Source organism: Hyla sarda, chromosome 5, assembly GCF_029499605.1.
Source record: "Hyla sarda isolate aHylSar1 chromosome 5, aHylSar1.hap1, whole genome shotgun sequence".
Taxonomy (NCBI): Eukaryota; Metazoa; Chordata; class Amphibia; order Anura; family Hylidae; genus Hyla; species Hyla sarda.
The window spans coordinates 231,171,783-231,192,374 of NC_079193.1; the positions used below are offsets into that span (position 1 = coordinate 231,171,783).

Consider the following 20,592-nt stretch of genomic DNA (forward strand, 5'->3'; position numbering starts at 1 on the left):
CAATCCTGATGCTTCTGATGCTGTGCTATAAAGATATAGAAGAGCAGGATTCCCTTTTCTGTGTGTGCAGTATATAAGGACAGTCCTAGAAGCTAGACTGTACCCAGTAGCTCAGGGAGAACTAAACATTAGATGAGATGAACCTTGCAGAGGGTATAACTGGTGAAAAAGCCATGTACTCATACAAGAAAAGAAGCTGGGAAGGATAGGAGTCTGATAAGTGAAGAAAGAGGTGTTCTGTAATAACATATACTAGTGGGGCAAAAACGTATTTAGCCAGCCACCAATTGTGTAAGTTCTCCTACTTAAAAAGATGAGACTCATGTCATTTTCATCATAGGTATACCTCAACTATGAGAGACATAATGAGAAAAAAAATCCATAAAATCACATTGTTTGATTTTTAGAGAATTTATTTGCAATTAGAGTGGAAAATAAGTATTTAGTTAATAACAAAAGTTAATCTCAATACTTTGTTATATGACAGAGGTCAAACGTTTTCTGTAAGTATTCACAAGGTTTTCACACACTGTTGCTGGTATTTTGGCCCATTCTTCCATGCAGATCTCCTTTAGAGCAGTGATGTTTTGGGACTTTCGCTGGGCAACACGGACTTTCAACTCCCTCCAAAGGTTTACTATGGGGTTGAGATCTGGAGACTGGCTAGGCCACTCAAGGATCTTGAAATGCTTCTTACGAAGCCACTCCTTCGTTGCCTTTGTTGTGTGTCATTGTCATGCTGAAAGGCCCAGCCACGTTTCATCTTCAATGCCCTTGCTGATGGAAGGAGGTTTTCACTCAAAATGTCACGATACATGGCCCCATTCATTGTTTCCTTTCCATAGATCAGTCGTCCTGGTCCCTTTGCTGAAAGACAGCCCCAAAGGAGGATGTTTCCAACCCACATGCTTCACAGTAGGTATGGTGTTCTTTGGATGCACCCCAGCATATTTTTTCTCCTCCAAACACAACGAGTCGAGTTTTTACCAAAAAGTTCTACTTTGGTTTCATCTGACAATATGACATTCTCCCAATACCCTTCTAGATCATCCAAATGCTCTCTTGCAAACTTCAGATGGGCTCAGACATGGACTGGCTTAAGCAGGGGGACATGTCTGGCACTGCATGATTTGAGTCCCTGGCGGCGTAGTGTGTTACTGATGGTAGCCTTTGTTACTTTGGTCCCAGCTCTCTGCAGTTCATTCACTAGGTCCCCCTGTGTGTTTCTGGGATTTTTTTTCACCGTTCTTGTGATCATTTTGACACAACAGGGTGAGATCTTGCATGGAGCCCCAGATCGAGGGAGATTATCAGTGGTCTTGTATGTCTTCCATTTTCTAATAATTGCTCCCACAGTTGATTTCTTCACAACAAGCTGATTGGTTATTGCAGACTCAGTCTTCCCATCCTGGTGCAGGTCTACCATTTTGTTTCTGGTGTCCTTCGACAGCTCTTTGGTCTTGGCCATAGTGGAGTTTGGAGTTTGAGGTTGTGTACAGGTGTCTTTTATACTGATAACAAGATCAAACAGGTGCCATTAATACAGGTAACGAGTGGAGGACAGAGGAGACTCTTAAAGAAGAAATTACAGGTTTGTGAGAGCCAGAAATCTTGCTTGTTTGTAGGTGACCAAATACTTGTTTTCCACCATAATTTGCAAATAATTTATTAAAAAATCAGACAATGTGATTTTCATGGATCATATTTGAGGTATACCTATGATGAAAATTACAGGCCTCTCTCATCTTTTTAAATGGGAAAATTTGCACAATTGTTGTCTGACTAAATACTTATTTGCCCCACTGTATTATAAAGTTTTATTTATTGGAATACTTTTAAAATGGTATTCCAATATACAGTACTTAGTGGCACATCTGTGGTGGGCCCATTCATTTTAATAGACGGAATACAATCCATTTGGTCTATTTCTAGAACATTTCCTTTTTTTTTGTTTTTTTTGTTGTGGGACTCTGTAGGGAAGTAGACTACACTTTTAAATCCGGCAAAAAAACAAACAGTGCACTGTATGTTTGGAAAGCAGATTGAGCTTAGCTTCTCTGTGGTCCATTAACCCCTTAAGGACCAAGCCCATTTTCACCTTAAGGACCAGAGCGTTTTTTGCACATCTGACCACTGTCACTTTAAGCATTAATAACTCTGGGATGCTTTTACTTATGAATTTGATTCTGAGATTGTTTTTTCGTGACATATTCTACTTTAACATAGCAGTAAAATTTCGACGATACTTGCATCATTTCTTGGTGAAAAATTCAAAAATTTCATAAAAAATTTGAAAATTTTGCAATTTTCGAACTTTGAAACACTCTGCTTGTAAGGAACATAGACATACCAAATAAATGATATACTGATTCACATATACAACATGTTTACTTTATATTTGCGTCATAAAGTTGACATATTTTTACTTTTGGAAGACATCAGAGGGCTTCAAAGTTCAGCAGCAATTTTCTAATTTTTCACAAAATTTTCTAAATCTGAATTTTTCAGGGACCAGTTCAGGTTTGAAGTGGATTTGAAGGGCCTTCTTATTAGAAATACCACACAAATGACCCCATTATAAAAACTGCACCCTCAACGTATTCAAAATGACATTCAGTAAGTGTGTTAACCCTTTAGGTGTTTCACAGGAATAGTAGGAAAGTGAAGGAGAAAATTCAAAATCTTCATTTTTTACACTCGCGTGTTCTTGTAGACCCAGTTTTTGTATTTTTATAAGGGGTAAAAGGAGAGAAATCCCCCCAAAATTTGAAACCCAATTTCTCTCGAGTAAGGAAATACCTCATATGTGTATGTCAAGTGTTCGGCGGATGCAGTAGAGGGCTCAGAAGGGAAGGAATGACAATGGGATTTTGGAGAGTGAATTTTTCTGAAATGGTTTTTGGGGGGCATCTCACATTTAGGAAGCCCCTATGGTGCCAGAACAGCAAAAAAAAATCTACGTGGCATACTATTATGGAAACTACACCCCTCAAGGAAGGTAACAAGGGGTGCAGTGAGCCTTAATACCCCACAGGTTTTTGACGACTTTTAGTTAAAGTCGGATGTGTAAATGATTTTTTTTTTTTCACTAAAATGCTGGTTTTCCCCCAAATTTTACATTTTTACAAGGGGTAATAGGAGAAAAAGCCCCCCAAAATTTGTTAGGCAATTTCTCCTGAATACGAAAATACCCCATATGTGGCCCTAAACTGTTGCCTTGAAATATGAAATACGACAGGACTCTGAAGTGAGAGAGCGCCATGCGCATTTGAGGACTAAATAAGGGAGTTGCATAAGGACGGAACCGGATGCAAGAATGCCACTTGCCTCCGATACCAAAAATACCCTATGTCAGTGTTTCCCAAACAGGGTGCCTCCAGCTGTTGCAAAACTTCCAGCATGCCTGGAAAGTCAAACGCTGTCCGGCAATACTGGGAGTTGTCTTGCAACAACTGGAGGCTCCATTTTGAAAACAGTGTCATATGAGTAATTTTTTGTTTTGGGGGGGGGGGGGGGGGGTCTGTGTAGGGGTATGTGTGTGTAGCGTTTTACTTTTTATTTTGTGTAATGTAATGTATAGTGTGGTGTTTTTAGGGTACATTCACACGGCCGGGGTCTACAGCGAGCTTCCCGCTGGGAGTTTGAGCTGCAGCGGAAAACTTGCTGCATCTCAAACTTGTAGCAAGAAGCTCGCTGTAGACCCCGGCTGTGTGAATGTACCCTCTACATTCACATGGGGGGAGGGGCACAAACCTCCAGCTGTTGCAAAACTAACACTACCAGCATGCCCTTTGGCTGTCCGTGCATGCTGGGGTTTGAAGTTATGCAACAGCTGGAAGCACACTGGTTGCAAAACACAGAGTTTGTTACTTAACTCAGTGTTTCGCAACCAGTGTGCCTCCAGCTGTTGCAAAACTACAACTCTCTGCATGTACGGTCTATCAGTGCATGCTGGGAGTTGTAGTTTGCAAAAGTTGGAGGCACACTGGTTGCGAAACACTGTGTTAGGTAACAAACTTCACAACCAGTGTGCCTTCAGCCATTGCAAAAACTACAACTCTCAGCATGCAGTGACAACTGAGGGCATGCTGGGACTTGTAGTTAACTACAACAAAAGGCTTTCTGGCCATGCTGGGAGTTGTAGTTCTGCAACATCTGAAGGGCCACATGTTACAGAACTACATGTTACAGAACTACAACTCCCAGCATGCTTTGACTGTCTGGGCATGCTGGGAGTTGTCGTTTTGCAACATCTGTAAGAGCACAGTTTGGAGACCACTGCACAGTGGTCTCCAAACTGCGGGCCTCCAGATGTTGCAAAACTACAACTCCCAGCATGGCCAGAAAGCCTTTTGCTGTCTGGGCTTGCTGGGAGTTGTAGTTTGGCAACTCCTGGAACGCAGCAGTGAAGATCACTTACCGCTGATCTTCACTGCTGCGTCCACCGCTGCCTCCGCCGGTCCCGCGCTGTTGGTCCGGATTCCGCCGTGGGTCCCGACACGATCGCCGGTCGCGGGACATGATTGTTGGTCCCAGGACCATCCGCCATCTTCCCCCTGCTCTGCCCTGACATCCAGGGGCGGGGCAGAGTGGGGATTTCACCTCTAACCTCCCACCCCCCTCCTGCCATTGATCGATAGTCCTAACGACCAATGGCAGGGGTTTAGGAGCGAGGTGGCAGCTGCCACCTCGCTCCTATCACTCAGGATGGATCGGAGGGGTCTCTGACTGCTCCGATCATCCCTATTTTCCGGGCGATCGGTTCACTAGACCCGATCAGCCCGGAACCCCGCAAGTCATTGTCATTAGTCAGTGACCAACTGACTGACTAATGACAACGATCTGCAGCAGGGGACCAGACTGGTCACCTGCTGCATAGTGTCATCGGTCAGCTGTCCAGGACAGCTGAGATGACGTTTCTATCACCATGCCAACGGACATGGTGATAGAAAATGTATTGGACGTGTATACACGTCTATTTGCGTTAAGTCACAGAAAAAATGGACGTGTATACACGTCCATTTGCGGGAAGGGGTTAATGTGCTAGCAGAAGTATACATCTGAATCCCTTTTGGCATGACAATGTATACCTCTGACGTAGTGAGCAAACCTCTTGTGAATGGAGCCTAAGACTGATAATTATATAATGTATTTTACTCGTGCTTGTTGTACTACTTTAGTGTACACTATCGCCTGATAAAGCTTCCTGTTAAAAGTAGCATTGGTTGTTTTAGATCCGTGTTTCTCAACCCTGGTGCCTCCAGCTGTTGCAGAACTACAACTCCCAGCATGCCCGACAGCCAAAGGTTGTCTGGGCATGCTGGGAGTTGTAGATTTTCAACAGCTGGAGGCACCCTGGTTGGGATACACTGGTCTAGATGTATGTCAGTTCCATGTAACATGAAGGCAGAAAGAAAACGTGTGAAAGGAAATGCCGGTGGTAGCAACAGAGCTTCAGTATCATTGTTTTGTAAGATGTAGACTAACAATTTAACATATGATCATTTAAACAACTTATGGCAACAATTTCTCTATCATCCTGACATTCACTTTTAAGATACTTTTCTAATGTATTTTTGGTGTCTGAATTATGGGAACATAGCCAAATAGAAAGTGCTGAATGAACCTTGGATAGATATTTCTAGCCTATATCATATACAATTGAAATATGTCGTATAATATTAGGCTGTCAGCTGGAGATAGTGATCTTAATATGTACGGAGTCTGAGGCTCTATTACTTTTACATGTTGTACGTGAAACTAATGGGGGACTTATTAAGAAGTCGTGTCTTTCCTCTAACACTGGTGAATTTTTGGCACAGCTCCTCTGAAGCAAAGAGCCATCTGTCAAGGTGACTTCTAGATTGCCGCGGTCTATGTTTCTACTGTTGGATTAGCATTAAAATGGAGTCATTAAGAAATCCTGGGCACTATTAATTTTGTAATTTAGTATTCTTGATGAAAATGGGTGCATTCATTTGAGGAATATTAGCAAATAACTTCCTGCCAAAAAGTGGGGTGCTCTGTATAGCAATAATAATAATAATGTGTTATTTGTATGACACACTGGATCCTGTCTGGCACTGATAATGGGGAGGTGCTGGATGGCAGTATTAATGGGAATTCTCTAGGTGGCACTATTCATGGTGGTAAACTTCATAAGCAGTTTAAGGGTGCTTGCAGACCATGTTTTTGCAAGACAGTTCCTGTATCAGGTTTTTGATGAAAAACGGATTCCTCAAAACCTGACTAAACTGTATCAAAAAGTGTACAAACGGTTTTAAAAATGATGTTCGGTTGCATCCGTTATTTAAGAAAAAAAATGTATACGTTTTTAACTTTTCACTCCATTTTGAATAAAGTTTCACTTGTTTGATTGAGATTCCAAGAAAAAAAACTGTGCAAAGTCAAAAACCATATGGTGAAAACCTGATGGAACCGTACACACATACAGTTCTGTACGGTTCCCATTGACTCCCATGTTTAAAAAAAACTACAGTTTTGGGTACGGGTAAAAAAAATGGACAAAACCGTATGAGATGCAAAACGGACTAAACCGGATGATGCGTTTGACATACAGTTTACAATGTTAAGTCAATGCATACAGTTCCATACGGTTTTAACTTGAAACCATATACGGGAACTGTATAACAAAAACGTGGTGTGCATGCACCCTAACACAGTTTGGAACATGAGTCATTGATGCCCCTATATCCAGGTCAATTTTCAAGTTTTTTGTGTATATATAGTCTTACCATGACATATGGGCTGGCAGAACAGCGCAGTCTTTTTTCGCTATTCCGCATAGATCTGGCACCTTTGTTGTGCTTATTTATAGTATGCTTCTAAGAGCTTAAGAATATTCCATAATATGCTCTGCTAGCTATCACATTTCTTAAAACCATCCGCTTTTGTAAAATAATACGATCTGTAGTAGCATGTTACCACCAAACACTGTTTCTGCTTTGTGTGCAATTAGTGTATCTTATGAAACATTGACTTTTATTTCTGGATGGATCTGATTTGCAGCCAGCCCTATAAAATAACACACAGCAGTAACATATAGGATGTCCACAGTACGGTATATAACAATATTTCCTTAGCCATGAATTCTGAGGTCAAGGCTTGTGCTCTGTGTGATAATCCCACACTTTATAGCCTCAAACCATTGTAAAAGATATTGCACGCGTTAATTGAATACATTTGTACGTGCCCAGATAATGCATGCAATTTGTGATGCTTTTGATCTCAGGGAGAGGGCACAACTAGAAAATGAATCTCAAATGGTATGATCTAGGATATGACTGCCAATAATGCCAAATTGTTTGAACTGCAGTAGTTGGTATACATTTCACAAGAGTAAATAGATTTTGTAAAGCTATTTTCAAACATTTTAATATCCGTACTGTTAAGCCGTTCCGTGTGATGTTAAACCCTCCATATAGTGCAGGAAGTGAACAGAGAAACATTTACTTGTTCAGATTGACACTTGTATGTAGTCAACCATAACATTAAAACAACTAGCCTAGTACTGTGTACTGGGTTTCCTTCGTGCCATGAAAACAGCTCTGATTCTTTTAAGACATGGACTACACAGAATTCTGAAGGTGTCCTGTAGTATATGGCATCAAGACATTAGCAGCAGATCCTTTAAGTCGTGTCATTTTTTATGTAAGATGGGGCCTCCATGGATCAGACTTGTTCCTCAAGAGACATTCTACAGATGCTTGATCAGCACTTTGAACCCTTGTCCTGAACACTTTTGCAGTGTGTCAGGATACATTACATTATTCTGCAGTGGGAGACCACTGCAGTTATTGAATACGGTAGATAAAAAGGGATGTACTTCTGAAGTATTGGTACATGTCAGAGTGACATCCACATAAATTCCATGACCCAACGTTTTCTAGTAGAACATTGACTAGAGCTTCACTTTCACTCTGTCTACTTACCTTTTTTACTATAATTTATCCCTTATCTCATCTCCAGGAAAATGTCTACAACCAAAAGTGACCACAAAGATGTATGTGTGCATTAAAAGTAAACTGAGGTCAGCATGCACACTCTTACCAGTGTACAGCTATTCAGCATCAGATTTAACAATCTGTGTTTATTACACCTTTTGTATCATAGCCAGCTTTAACTTTTCAGCAATATGTTCTTTAATAGGCCATAAATCTTTACATTTTCCCATTTCTCCATCTTTCAGCTATGAACTACAGGCCCAGTCTTTGGCTGGGCAGCTCCAAATAGCATTAATGCATTTTGTGTTCGAACACATTATAGCCAGCGTTAACTTTTTAAGCAACGTGTGCTACAGTATTGAGTTGGACCCAATGGGCTAGCATTTGCCGCCCTCGCAAACGTGTCTTAACCCAGTTACCAGTTTATTGGTTATTCTTCCTTGTACCACTTTTACTAGGTAATGACCACTGCTTGCTGAAAATACCCCACAAGACTTTCAATTTATTATTTTTTTTTTACTTGTAACTGTATCATCCTGCACATTGTACGGAGCTTCAAGAATAAGTGGTCGACCTTTCAAACCCTTTTATATTCTTATTTTGTTAAAATTCCCATTGCACTGAATTGGTTAATTCTAATATCTTGTCCATTTTACCAGACAAATGCTCAGCTCTCATGATACTTGATAGTTATGAGATGTTGCATCATATTTCAGCAATGTGAATGAAAATCCATCATGTTTTATAGTTATGGCTATAAATCACCTTGTGAGGTATGCATTGTAGTGGTCATTGCTAGAACACAATCATAAAATATATATGTCCAGCAGGTTAAAAAGAAAAGAAAAACATATCGGTAGTAAAGAATTTGACAGGTAGAAAGCGCTGGAGCCCCTATGAACTACCTAGGCTGCCATTGATTGGGAGCCAATTTTGTATTCCACTCTGAGGGTTACAACCTGCTTCATCAGGTTGGCAAAGTGATGTATCTGTAGAATGATTGTTACTATAGTTAGTATAAGGCATTGTACCATCTTAAACATATCATCATCCAACAGTATCTGTTTTATGTTGACTGAAGGGCTACATCTTAGTGTCATAATGCTTCACATAACCCATTTCACCATTATGTTAATATCGTTTTTTTACAGATCGGTCAAAGACAACAAGTTTTAGTAACAGAAGAATCTTTCAACCTCCAGTACTATGTAGCCCACAACCGTTACTATGAGCAGGTAAGTGACAAATTACATACAACATTGCAGAACGGAAAGACATTTGGGCAATATACTGTCATCACAACCCATCCATCTAATGTATTTAGCTTAAGTTCTTGTTCCCCTATATTTAGACAATGTCATGTAACGTTTGAGCCACAATGGGTGAAGGTTATAGTATTATTGACCTAACATCCATAGTTTTATGTTCAACACAGTAATGGATGGCAAACCAGCAATAAGACAAAGCACAGATAAACCTACTTTGAGTGCTGTACCCCCTGACAAAGGTGCAATAAGTATGAGGGGTAAACCTTTTGCTTACCCTCTCTAACAGAAAGGGATCTGTACATTTTTGCAGATGTAGACTTTTCTTCTTTTGTGGCTACTAATCTCTTTGCCTGCCTAATCTGTAATCTGTCATCACTGTCACCCACCCTATTGTGGTGTGGTTGACACTGATAATGATACTTAACCATCCCTGATCCCTTTGCCTGTTATCTTCCTTACTGCCCTGGCAGTGCTCCAGGAGCACACTGACGTCACAGCTGCTTCTTTACTAGGCCGCGCTACGAGCAAGCTTGGGGAAGCAGCAGCGGTGACGTCAGCGTGCTCCTGGAGTACTGTCCCTGCACCAATCCTGCCACCTGAACGAGGAAGATAATAGATGAACAGGACCACAGATCAGGGATAGGTGAGCATCTTTCTCATCATTGTCACCAGCACTACACGTCTCTACCAATAGGTTAGTGCGGGTGACACTGATGAGATTACCTTTAACAACACTTTTTAGGCTAAGACTTGTTTGTTAAAGTTTGTGTTTTGTGAAGAATGACATACAAATGTCACAGATCAGTTATTCCTGTGACCTCTCTTATGTGTACAGTTTTATATTATTTTTACTTTAGGCTATGTTCACTGCACATTTGTAGCACATGTTTGTTTCCTTTTTTTTTTTCATCTTGTCGGCAGCACTTCACACTGCTCTATAGTTGTACTGTGTGTGTTCAGGAGGAGTTTTAGATTAAAACCTAATTATACTAATTTTTACTGTCTGCTTTTCATAAGACAATAGTAATTTGAAATGCAGTTTTAATTACATCTATTAAATTTACATTACATTCCTGGAAACCTTACCAGCTTTGGTTAACACTTAAGCATTTAAGAAAAGCATTAATGTCTCTGAAAGCTGCTGTATGGAATCATTCTTAAAGGGGTACTCCGATGGAAACTATTTTTTTTCAAATCAACTGGTGCCAGAAAGTTAAACAGATTTTTAAATTACTTCTTTTACAAAATTTTAACCCGTCCAGTACTTATCAGCTGCTGTATACTAAAGAGGAAGTTAAGTTGTTCTTTTCTGTCTGACCACAGTGCTCTCTGCTGACACCTCTGTCTGTGTCAGGAACTGTCCAAAGCAGGAGAGGTTTTCTATGGGGATTTGCTCTTACTCTGGACAGTTCCTGACATGGACAGAGGTGTCAACAGAGAGCACCGTGGTCAGATGGAAAAGAGCAACCCAACTTTATCTGTAGTATACAGCAGCTGATAAGTACTGGAAGGGTGAAGATTTTTTTTATACAAGTAATTTACAAATCTGTTTAACTTTCTGGCACCAGATGATTTAAAATAAATTGTTTTCCACTGGAGTCCCCCTTTAAGACTGCACAATTTTGTCTTTATTGACTATACGTTCAGTCATATCTAAATGCACAGTAAGTTACATAAACAGAGGCATAGCTGTAGGGGTAGATGGTAGCTGTCTCTCCTGGGTCCAGGTGTCTGAGGGGTCACCCTATCACATAAGAAGACACCAGTGTTATAAATGGCACTTAATAAGTGGGGCCCTTTATAGATATTACATAGGGACCCAGTAGCTTTTATTCTCAGTGCTTACCATTGACATTGCTAAGATCTGTAAATAAATCCCTTAGTATCTGTGTTACTTTTTACTAAATAAGATGTTATTCTTTTCTTCTATGTAATATTTGTTTTCTCAAGGTCCTTGTCCCAAAAGACTTAGCGTTCATGGGGAAAATGGTTGAAGTAGAAATTTTTGAAGCAGGAAAGCATTACATGAAAGGAAGTCCGTTGTCCGATTCTAAAGTATATACTCCATCCATCACAAAGCCATTAGAGAAGGGAAAAGTGTCTGGTTTGTCTGAGGTGAGTGTACTTATCTAGTGCTATATAATATATATTAACAGAATTATAAGAATGAGCAGTACTGTAAATTAATAGATTACAAATTCTACTTCGTCTGTCCCCACAAATTGTATGTCAATCTGTTCAGCTCCTTCTCTTCTATAAGATAGAATCCATATGAACCCACACTTCCCAGAACATATACTTTTCCTTCTCTTTCAACCTTTATATGTAAAGTGTCTCTGCATTGCCTAATGATGTCTTACAAAAAATGCTACTATAATGTAGAACAAGTAGTTATGACAAGAATAAGCATACTCTCCAAAGGTATTTCTCTGTCTAAAGTCATCTCAGGTTTAATAACATTACTGACTCATTTTGTGCTTGTTTTGGCATTCTACTTGGTTCAAGGGAATCTGTCAGCTCTAGATCATGCTCAGAGCTCAAGTGTGAAAGAGGCTGTGTGAGCCACAGCATGCACCCTCCTCCTTCCCCCCACCCTTTCCTGTTTTGGTTGATTGACTGATGTATATAACAAGGCTTCCGGGACTGAGTCTTGCACATCAATCAAGGCAAAGAGGGGGCATGCATGCTGAGGCTCACACTGCCTTGAGCACTAAGTATAATCTAGAACTGACATCCCTGAGGTTATCTGACATGGCCTTGCAACCATCAGTAAGGGCCATAGCGGACTACAGAAGACCACTTTGTGACAGTGAAAGCTGCCATTCAGTTGCTCCTTAGTCCTGATTACAAATTAATGCCATGTGTTAAATCTCAGCCAAAAGGTACCTATAAGAAAACAGACAAAAAGACTAAAAATTAAAGCCACTTTATTTTTTGTATAATTTTTTCCTTTCCCTGTCTAGGTTTTGATGCATGGAGACTTTGCTATCCACTCTTGTGTAACTGCTTGAGTATCTAGATTATGTATGGATAAAACATGTAATCTGTAGCTTCAGTTTCCAATTTCAAATTAAACTTTGCACTACTTCTGTACCCCTGGAAAAGCACTTCAGCAGGAGGAAGGTCTGGCTGCTTCCCAGTAAATTTAGTTATTTCCAGCGCTTTCTCCTGAATTTGCATCACTCACAAATCTGTTGGCAATATACCGTCTAGACTGCTGCTTCGTTCTAGTGACATATACGTATACTGTATATGCTTTCTTCTTTTAAGAAGGCTGATGTTTTCCCCAGAGGAGACACTACCCTTACTGGTTTACTGTTCATACTGAGAGTGTGAATAGCATTGAGATTTCCTTTTTATTTAGAATTTCTTAAGGTGAGCAGAAAGGTTTATGCTCAGATGTTTACTACCAAGCCTATAAATGTGTAAATCAATTTGTTCCCATTCTGAAGCTGTTCTACTCAGTGCTGGCGTCTAAAGCCTAGCTGTGTGCTTTTGTTATATTTACCCTTTGGTATCTTCTGGATGACTGTAGGATAAATTAAACCAGAGAATGCACAGGAAAAAATAGCAATTCATAATTCATAAAGCAGGATGCAAAGCGTTGTGGGTATGGTTTTCCCTTGACAGCTGATTACAACATTCCAAAGCCTAATATAAAGAGGCAAAAGAACTTCTACATTCTAAATAAAATAAAAAATCATGGTTGCATGGGCAACAGAAACGTTGCATCCTGTTCACATGATGGAATAAAGCTATCCATGTTTTGCATCTATTGGAGTGTTGCAAGTGATTCTTTTGTTTGGAGTATACTATGAGACCTTGACCTGGGTTCTCCACCTGCAGGCACCCTAGCATCATCCTTCAGTAGTGCTGCTCTTTTTCTCCTTTGTATATGTATGTGTGTGTATATATATGTATATATGAACCAAAAGCAAATGATAGAGATCTATATTATAGAAATAGTGAGCAAAACTCGCCTGGTACTGCGAGAGATTTCGGTGGTGCTCAGTTCACAATAAATATAGATACACATTCTCCGGCAGAGAAACAGACGTGCAACACTCACTTGCGAAATCCATGGTTCAAATCTTTATTATACCGAAGCACATAGCCAAATGTAGGGCAAGAACGGTTATTGAAGTTTTGTGTCACAGTACTTCTACAGACCTACAGCAGTGTGCACTCTACGCTACCCAGTGCCCTCTCTCTGACTCTATAAAAGGTTTGTTTCCCCATTACTGTACCTGATTCTCTCTGTCTATATTGGGTAAATCTGTTTAGAAAGACCTAGAGCACTGGATACAGCTGTGCGAGCATTGCATGCCTGGTTATACCTGGTGATCTTTCAATAAAAATGTTTGCTACACGGTAAGCCTATTTAAGGAGAGACAGCTCTGGGTACAGCAGAGCATACTTTGCCATGACCCATCTGTGCCATCCCTGCTTCTGTCTGTACGGAGACTGACAGAGCATAGTTAAGGCAACTATGAGCGGAGTAAGGGTTGCTGTTTTAACATGTATTTTTGTTTTGAGTTTTTTAGGCAAGAGGGGCCAGACTACAATAATATGTTACATTAATATATTAAATAATATATTACCTGGTACTATTAGTACTATATTAGGTATTATTTTTTCCTCCCCTCCCCATTCATTCCTACCATTCTGTTAACGCTTCTCCCACCTTCATTTTTTATATTTTACCTTCTTTAACTTTATTTTCCCCTCTTTCTTCAGCTCACACTCAGTGAGCTCCGGCGTTCTGGAGGAGATGTTCCACAGCAGGCGCGACATCATCGGAAGCCCTGCAGGGGAGAACTTCTGCCCTCTCTCTTTTGTGCTGCACTTGCGACCACAGCATAGATGGGGCAACCAATCGCAGCAGGCTGCTTCCCAATCCCCTCCTTTTTGCATGTGTAACACAGAAAGGAGGAAGATCTGAGCAGATCTGCCACGCACAACGCTCGCTCTTGTCTGCTTGATTGACAGGCAGAGAGTGAGAGCTTTGAAGAGCCGAAGTCCCACCCGCATTTCCAGATTTTAGGTTCCTACAAGGCAAGCAGTAGACCAAACCATGATAGCGAAGATACAAGAAATGCTGGCAGGACAGCAAGGGAGACCCATAGTGGCCGAAATTTAATAAATGAAGAAAAAGTATAAAAATTAATTTTTTTTAACAAAAAATACATTAGAAAGTTGATTAATTAGACTAGATGAAGAAAATAAAAAAAATACCTTTGACAGTGCCCGTTTAAATAATTTATTTTTATAAATGCCTTTATTTTATGAAAATAATAAGACAGTTACAGTTATGAGAGTTAAAACTTCATATTTGCAGATCTTGCTGTGAATCCTCTGTGTTTATGCACCGAAGTGTAGAAAATAAAATATCATTGTGGATTTGTTTCAAAACCATGATAAATCCTCAGTGTATGCTATGCATTTCTGCACGTGGTTGTGTCAGACTCCACAAGGATTCTGTGAATGTTTTTTATTTTTCTATGACATGTGGATAAGATTTTTTAAAAGATTATCCTCTTTGCTGCAACTTTAATTCCCTACAGACTTAAAAAAAAACAAAGCTGCTGCAGAAAATATGGAGTGTGTACACACCCTTAAAAGCGACCTAGGTATACAATTATATTAAAACAGAATCCTGTGTAAAGACATTTAGCTACTCCTATGCAAATGATCATTTGAGCCATATTGGTGTGTGTGTGGTCTACTGTAGTAAATTATGTATTTTCTTAGTATTGTTACAGGTTACTTTTAAATCAATGATTCTCCTTTCTATAGTGACAAAATCTTTTGTTTCAAGAAATAATACATTGGCTGAGAAAATTGGGAACTCTACAGTGTGCAAGGTGGAGTGTAGGCATTAGCTCATACTGTGAGTTTTACTATTGATGCCCTCTGCACCCTTTTAATGGCCCTCAGTAATGTCTAATAATTAAAATACATAACAGAGATGTGATCATCGGCTCTTACCTTGGTAGATGTGGCCGGTTTCCAGGCCCTGTCTTACATTTCACCAAGGTCTGGTTGTAGAAGCTGATGAAGTGTGAAATGAAAATGTGTATCACATTTCTAAGCATCATTTTATGCTCTTGCTATACTGAAATGTTTGGGGCTACAAAAAAAAAAATGTAGCCCTGGCTTTAACATATGGAAGAAAGACTGTTTGTTCAGCCATGTAATTTCCTGATTGTTCTTGAAAAATTTTCCCCCCTTATTTTACAATACATGGTAAACAAATGTTAACAATGACGGGGGGACGTTATACATAACATTACATTTATTGCTGTAAATGTCACGCCTGCTCTACTTTTATAGGCTTTGGCAGACAGTAAAAGGGAAGATCTTACATGAAATGAGCAATATGCCTGCTGAATACATACATAGACGGCATCTTTACTGGTGGAATATGCTGCACATTGAGGTCACTCAGGGGACAATGTGTCTCTTTCTTATAGCTCCGACATCTTGGTTTGGGCAACAAACGTAGTTTTCTAGCAACAATATTTAGGCAAATATTGTAATAATTTTAAATTTATTTACAGCACCAATAATTTACAAGATACAGTGGTATACAGTTACAATCAGCTACAGCGTAAGAGGTTGGGCAAATTGGGCAAAAAAAATAGGGCCCCAATAGAACTGCATGCACATTCTATTGTATCTTCACAGGCCTTCAGTTTTGTAAGAAGCCCACAAATGTATTCCTTATGGATTCTGTTGTAGCATTTTGCTAAAAGCTTTTCTATGGGGGAATACAAGGAGCCCTACAGAGCTGTACAGCTCCATATTCTGCTCTATACACAGGCTCTATTGTGTGCATTATACTTGTGATTTCTATTTACTTTTTTACTATAACAATCTATATGGAGAAATACTTAAGATTCAGCACAATTCATTTAAAATTTCATTCAAATTTAAGAAAATTATTAAAATTGATCAAGTCTTCTATTGCACGTGCCTGGATAACTCTTGAGAGGTTGGTTTTGAAGGACATTTCCTCTTATTAAATATGTGTTCGATATGCCATGAACATTCAGTGCCAACTGTAAGACCTGCAGGACATAAATATATAGATTCATTGCTAAAGCCGAGCCTCCTGTACTTTTAATGGTTGGGCAGTAAAGTAATGCTATTTACAGATTGCTGTTACTATAGCATGGTCCTGGTGCTTAGTACAACTTCCACTGAGTTTTAGGCTGTATTTGCCACTGTTTTAATGACCTTTAGAGTGTATTTAGAGGAGATGTTTAGTACAAGTTTGTGTTTGTACTTTTTGCTATGACTTAAAAAATAAAAAGCCTCAAAAATGACTCATGTAAATAGTATGACATTTTTCCACTGACAACTAATGCACAATTATTTATTACCGTATATACTCGAGTATAAGCCGACCCGAGTATAAGCCGAGACCCCTAATTTCAACCCAAAATCCCAGGAAAAGTTATTGACTCGAGTATAAGCCTAGGGTGGGAAATACCTCATCCCCCCCTGTCATCATCCAGACCCGTCATTAACATCCTCATCATCATCCCCTTGTCATCATCCCACACATCCCCCCTTCATCATCCCCTTATCATCCCGCACATCCCCCCTTCATCATCCCCTTATCATCCCACACATCCCCCCTTCATCATCCCCTTATCATCCCACACATCCCCCCTTCATCATCCCCTTGTAATCATCCCACACCCCCCCCCCTTCATCATCCCCACCCCCCTTCATCATCCCCACATCCCCCCTTCATCATCCTCTTCTCATCATTCGCCCTCAGTGGTCTTCAACCTGCGGACCTCCAGAGGTTTCAAAACTACAACTCCCAGCAAGCCCGGGCAGCCATCGGCTGTCCGGGCTTGCTGGGAGTTGTAGTTTTGAAACCTCCGGAGGTCCGCAGGTTGAAGACCACTGCGGCCTTACACATCATCCAGCCCCCCTCTCACCCCCTTTAGTTCTGAGTACTCACCTCCGCTCGGCGCTGGTCCGGTCCTGCAGGGCTGTCCGGTGAGGAGGTGGTCCGGTGAGGAGGTGGTCCGGTGGGATAGTGGTTCCGGGCAGCTATCTTCACCGGGGGCGCCTCTTCTCCGCGCTTCCGGCCCGGAATAGAGGCGTTGCCTTGACAATGACGCAGAAGTACGTTGGCAATGAACGCACCTCTGCGCCGTTGTCACGGCAACGTGACTATTCTGAGGCCGGGCCCGAAGCGCTTAGAAGAGGCCTCCCCGGTGAAGATAGCAGCCCGGAACCACTATCCCACCGGACCACCTCCTCTCCGGACAGTCCTGCAGGACCGGACCAGCGCCGAGCGGAGGTGAGTACTCAGAACTAAAGGGGGTGAGAGGGGGCTGGATGATGTTGAAGGCCGCAGTGGTCTTCAACCTGCGGACCTCCGGAGGTTTCAAAACTACAACTCCCAGCAAGCCCGGACAGCCGATGGCTGCCCGGGCTTGCTGGGAGTTGTAGTTTTGAAACCTCTGGAGGTCCGCAGGTTGAAGACCACTGCGGGTGGGGGAGTTCACTCGAGTATAAGCCGAGGGGGGTGTTTTCAGCACGAAAAATCGTGCTGAAAAACTCGGCCTATACTCGAGTATATACGGTATTACTTATTCACATGGTGAGCCCAAGTTGAAATTTTTCTTGTTTTGTTTTCAGAAACTGCTGCAAAACCACAGAATTTCTGCAGTGATTTTAAAAATCATGACAAAAACTGTGACCTGATTTGGACTTTAAAGTGGGAATACAAAGTTCCCCAATTGTTTAAGTCGAAGTCATGCTACTTACTATTTTTGTTATGCCATGTGAACAAATCATATTAAATAAGTGTGCATTAGTTTTCAGCAGAAAATGGCATGCTTATATTTACTACAAATTTTTTGGGCTTTTTTTTCTTAGCATTTTGAAAGTCATAGTAAAAGGACAATCACAAAATTGCACTGAAACATCACCTCCAAATACACTCTAGGAGTAGCAGCAAAAATAAGCATGTGTGAACATACCCTCAATGTTATCTAGACAGTGGCAAAGTTGGCCTAAAAACTAATCAAAAGTTGTTCTGAACCCCAGAACAGTGCCTTAGTATGAGGGCTGCAGCCTTTATATAGCAATAGTTTACTTCCCAACCATTAGGCATTATGTGAATGTACTTCAGGTTTCCCTTTGCATAAGATTTTATCTTTTTTTTTTCCCCCAAGAAACCTCCTCTTTGTCTATGGACTGAGTTTCGGCATGGTTTTTGGAAAAAGAGCAGACCCTTTTGTCTAGTTTTGGATTACCCCTTTAACCAGTCCATTCCAATATAATAATGATGGACCCTCTTTGTTGGAATTAAATTCTCGGCCTCTATTCTATGCCAGAGTTGCAAATGGTGAGCAGCGTAAATCTTAGCTATAAGTTGGTGCCAGACTTTGGCAAAATAAAACATATGGAACAGGTCTCTTATGTGAATGGACCCTGACTGCTTGTAAATTGAGGATACGTTTAAATAAAAATATGTAAAAAAAAAAAAAAAAGAAATGGGGAAACCCCTTCTAGGGGACATGTACATTTCAGGAAATAACTTTATGTGCATATTCATACTGGAGAGCAGGGTATATATAGTTATCAGTAAATAGATTTGCAAAAGTGCTCAAGGGTTAGACAACCAGCGGAGTCAACCTAATGGTTTTCCAATGTGTTCCACTGCCAGGCCAGAAATTCCCCAGCCACTATTAAATACTTTCAATGGCTCAAGTAATTTTAAAGGGGTACTCCACTAGAAAACATCTTATTTTTAACTCAACAGGTGCCAGAAAGTTAAACAGATTTGTAAATGACTTCTATTTAAAATCTTATCCTGCCAGTACTTATCAGCTGCTGTATGTTCTAGAAGAAGTTCTTTTCTTTTCGAATTTCCTTTATGTCTGACCACAGTGCTCTCTGCTGACATCTCTGTCCATGTCAGGAACTGTCCAGAGCAGGAGCAATTCCCCATAGCAAACTTCTCCTGCTCTGGACAGTTCCTAAAATGGACAGAGGTGTCAGCAGAGAGCACTGTGGTCAGACAGAAAGGAAATTCAAAAAGAATAAAAAGTACTGGAAGGATTATTATTTTTAAATAGAAGTATTCTACAAATCTGTTTAACTTTCTGGCACCAGTGGATTAAAAAAAAGAAAAAAAGATTTCCAGGGGGAGTACCCCTTTAACCCCTTAAGGACTCGGGCTTTTTCCGTTTTTTCATTTTCAATTTTTCCTCCTTAACTTTAAAAAATCATAACTCTTAAAAATTTTCACCTAAAATTATATATAATGGCTTAATTTTTGCGTCACTAATTCTACTTTGTAATGACATTAGTCATTTTACCCAAAAATCTACGGTGAAACGGGAAAAAAAATCAATGTGCGACAAAATTGATGAAAAAACACTATTTTGTAAGTTTTGGGGGCTTCTATTTTTACGCAGTACATTTTTTGTCAAAAATGATACCTTATCTTTATTCTGTAGGTCCATACGGTTAAAATGATACCCTACTTATAAAGGTTTGAATTTGTATCACTTCCGAAAAAAATCATGAATACATGCAGGAAAATGTATACGTTTAACCCCTTAACGACGCAGGACGTATATTTACGTCCTGCGCCGGCTCCCGCGATATGAAGCGGGATCGCGCCGCGATCCCGCATCATATCGCGTGGGTCCCGGCGCTAATCAACGGCCGGGACCCGCGGCTAATACCACACATCGCCGATCGCGGCGATGTGCGGTATTAACCCTTTAGAAGCGGCGGTCAAAGCTGACCGCCGCTTCTAAAGTGAAAGTGAAAGTGACCCGGCTGCTCAGTCGGGCTGTTCGGGACCGCCGCGGTGAAATCGCGGCGTCCCGAACAGCTGATCGGACACCGGGAGGGCTCTTACCTGCCTCCCCGGTGTCCGATCGACGAATGACTGCTCCGTGCCTGAGATCCAGGCAGGAGCAGTCAAGCGCCGATAATGCTGATCACAGGCGTGTTAATGCACGCCAGTGATCAGCATTAGAGATCAGTGTGTGCAGTGTTATAGGTCCCTATGGGACCTATAACACTGCAAAAAAAAAGTAAAAAAAAAGTGTTAATAAAGGTCATTTAACCCCTTCCCTAATAAAAGTTTGAATCACCCCCCTTTTCCCATAAAAAAAATAAAACAGTGTAAAAAAAATAAAAAATAAACATATGTGGTATCGCCGCGTGCGTAAATGTCCGAACTATAAAAATATATCATTAATTAAGCCGTACGGTCAATGGCGTACGCGCAACAAAATTCCAAAGTCCAAAAAAGCGTATTTTGGTCACTTTTTATATCATTAAAAAATGAATAAAAAGTGATCAAAAAGTCC

The 20,592-nt window shown here is 40.6% G+C and overlaps 1 protein-coding gene across 1 annotated transcript in view; it reads left to right on the top strand.

Annotated features, from left to right (window-relative positions):
- The window catches only part of CDKAL1 (CDK5 regulatory subunit associated protein 1 like 1), a 1,066,055-nt gene extending 1,053,237 nt beyond the window's left edge, over positions 1 to 12,818 (top strand). Inside the window, 3 exon segments of the mRNA XM_056521286.1 lie at positions 9,116 to 9,199; positions 11,183 to 11,347; positions 12,196 to 12,818. Of these exon segments, the coding sequence (XP_056377261.1) occupies positions 9,116 to 9,199; positions 11,183 to 11,347; positions 12,196 to 12,243 (297 nt within the window). The 3' untranslated portion in view covers positions 12,244 to 12,818.
- The last annotated feature ends 7,774 nt before the right edge of the window (positions 12,819 to 20,592 follow it).